The sequence below is a fragment of the Chrysochloris asiatica genome, unplaced genomic scaffold (genome assembly GCF_000296735.1).
Source record: "Chrysochloris asiatica unplaced genomic scaffold, ChrAsi1.0 scaffold00006, whole genome shotgun sequence".
Lineage (NCBI taxonomy): Eukaryota > Metazoa > Chordata > Mammalia > Afrosoricida > Chrysochloridae > Chrysochloris > Chrysochloris asiatica.
This window is the reverse complement of record NW_006408524.1, coordinates 36,473,846-36,475,473: the sequence shown is the minus strand read 5'-3', so window position 1 is coordinate 36,475,473 and position 1,628 is coordinate 36,473,846. Positions and strand designations below refer to the sequence as shown.

Below are 1,628 nucleotides of genomic sequence, written 5' to 3'. Positions count from 1 at the left end.
CAAAGCCAGAATGAGACAATGCAGATACCCCAGCAATTAATCCCAATCTGTATTTCCCCCCAGTAAAAACAAACTCTTAAATACCTGATGTGGGATGGAGCAAGCTGGGCCTTCTACTGGAATTTTCATTAAATGCGCCCATGGAAAATAAAGCGGAGGTTGGTTTTATTTTAATTTAAAAATAAAATCTAGTAACTCAGAAGTTATTCTTTATAGAGGGACATGGCTGAACAGATAGGAAACAGATTCCCCATTGTGAGTTCTCCTGATGGCTTCCGCAAGGATCATGGAGATGTCGATGAGTTGTATTTTGGAGCAATGCTGCATCTTATCATCCTGGGGTATGGTATTGGTGACTACTACCGCTTCAAAGCACGCATTGCTGATGCGGTAAATGGCTGGGCCAGAAAAGATTCCATGAGTCAAGATAGCATAAACTCTGGTGGCTCCAGCTGAGAGAAGTTTGTCAGCTGCATGGCAGATGGTGCCACAAGTGTCGGCCATGTCGTCCACAAGGATGGCCACTCGATCCTTCACATCTCCTACCAGTACCATGCGGTCTACTTCATTGGCCTTTTTCCGTTCTTTGTGAATCAAGGCGAAGTCCACATTCAACCGGTCTGCAATGGAGGTCACTCTTTTAGCTCCACCAGCATCGGGTGAGACAATTGTACAGTTTCTCCATTCTGAGATCTTCTCTCTTATCCACTTTAGAACTGCTGGCTCTGCATACAAATTATCCACCGGGATGTCAAAAAAGCCCTGAATTTGAGACGCATGCAGGTCCATGGTGATGATATGATCCGCGCCTGCGATAGATAGCATATTTGCAACAAGTTTGGCAGAGATTGGGGCTCGGCTCTTGTCTTTCTTATCCTGCCGGGCATAAGGGAAGCACGGGATAACTGCTGTAACCCGGCTGGCGGAAGCGATTTTGCACGCATTGATCATAATCAAAAGCTCCATTAGATTGTCATTGATTTCACCACAACCACTCTGAACAATGTAGACATCCTCTCCACGCACACTCTCGCCAATTTCCACGCAGGTCTCCTGGTTGCTGAATTTCTTAGTCACCACCTTGCCTAGCTCCAGGCCTAGGCGGTCGGCAATTTTCTGGGACAAGTCCTGGTGGGAGCTGCCGCTAAAGATCTTGATATTCGGCATCTTAGCCAATTACCCTATTAGCACGCTGCTCAGCAATCACGCAGATACCAAGGCTAAATCGAAGTCCTAGTAGATTCAGCACTAACGGATTTGCATCGTTACTCCTCTTAAATTCCAACCCCGCACGAGACTCTAAACCGCCGCTGGGCTATTTTTGAAATTCCTGCTTGGCTCCCATTTGACACTTTTAAATTAGAGAATTAAATCTTTCATCAGTCCATGGAACGTCTCTTTTGATTGTATTAGTTTCTGAGGGCTTCGGTAGCAAATTTGTATTTTATGTATACATACATTTGTATTATATAATATAGAACAACATAGGATGATATATAATTTGTATTTTATCTATAAACTACACACCATCTACAAGGCAAAAAATGGACGTTTTAAAAGGAAAGTTACAAACTAGAGAAAATGGTTGCAAGTGTGCTTTAGACAAAGTTCCTTTAGCTGAGTGAAAA

At 43.6% G+C, this 1,628-nt stretch overlaps 1 protein-coding gene across 1 annotated transcript; it reads right to left on the bottom strand.

Annotated features, from left to right (window-relative positions):
* Positions 1-201: 201 nt before the first annotated feature.
* LOC102827810 (ribose-phosphate pyrophosphokinase 1-like) lies at positions 202-1,227 on the bottom strand. The gene has a single exon (XM_006832236.1). It carries the CDS (start codon positions 1,165-1,167, stop codon positions 211-213), a length of 957 nt encoding a protein of 318 aa, XP_006832299.1. The 5' UTR covers positions 1,168-1,227; the 3' UTR covers positions 202-210.
* Between the last annotated feature and the right edge of the window lie 401 nt (positions 1,228-1,628).

What these genes read in the sequence shown, in the direction of transcription:
- LOC102827810 (XM_006832236.1), bottom strand. Translation starts at nt 1,167, where the DNA reads ATGCCGAATATCAAGATCTTTAGCGGCAGCTCCCACCAGGACTTGTCC.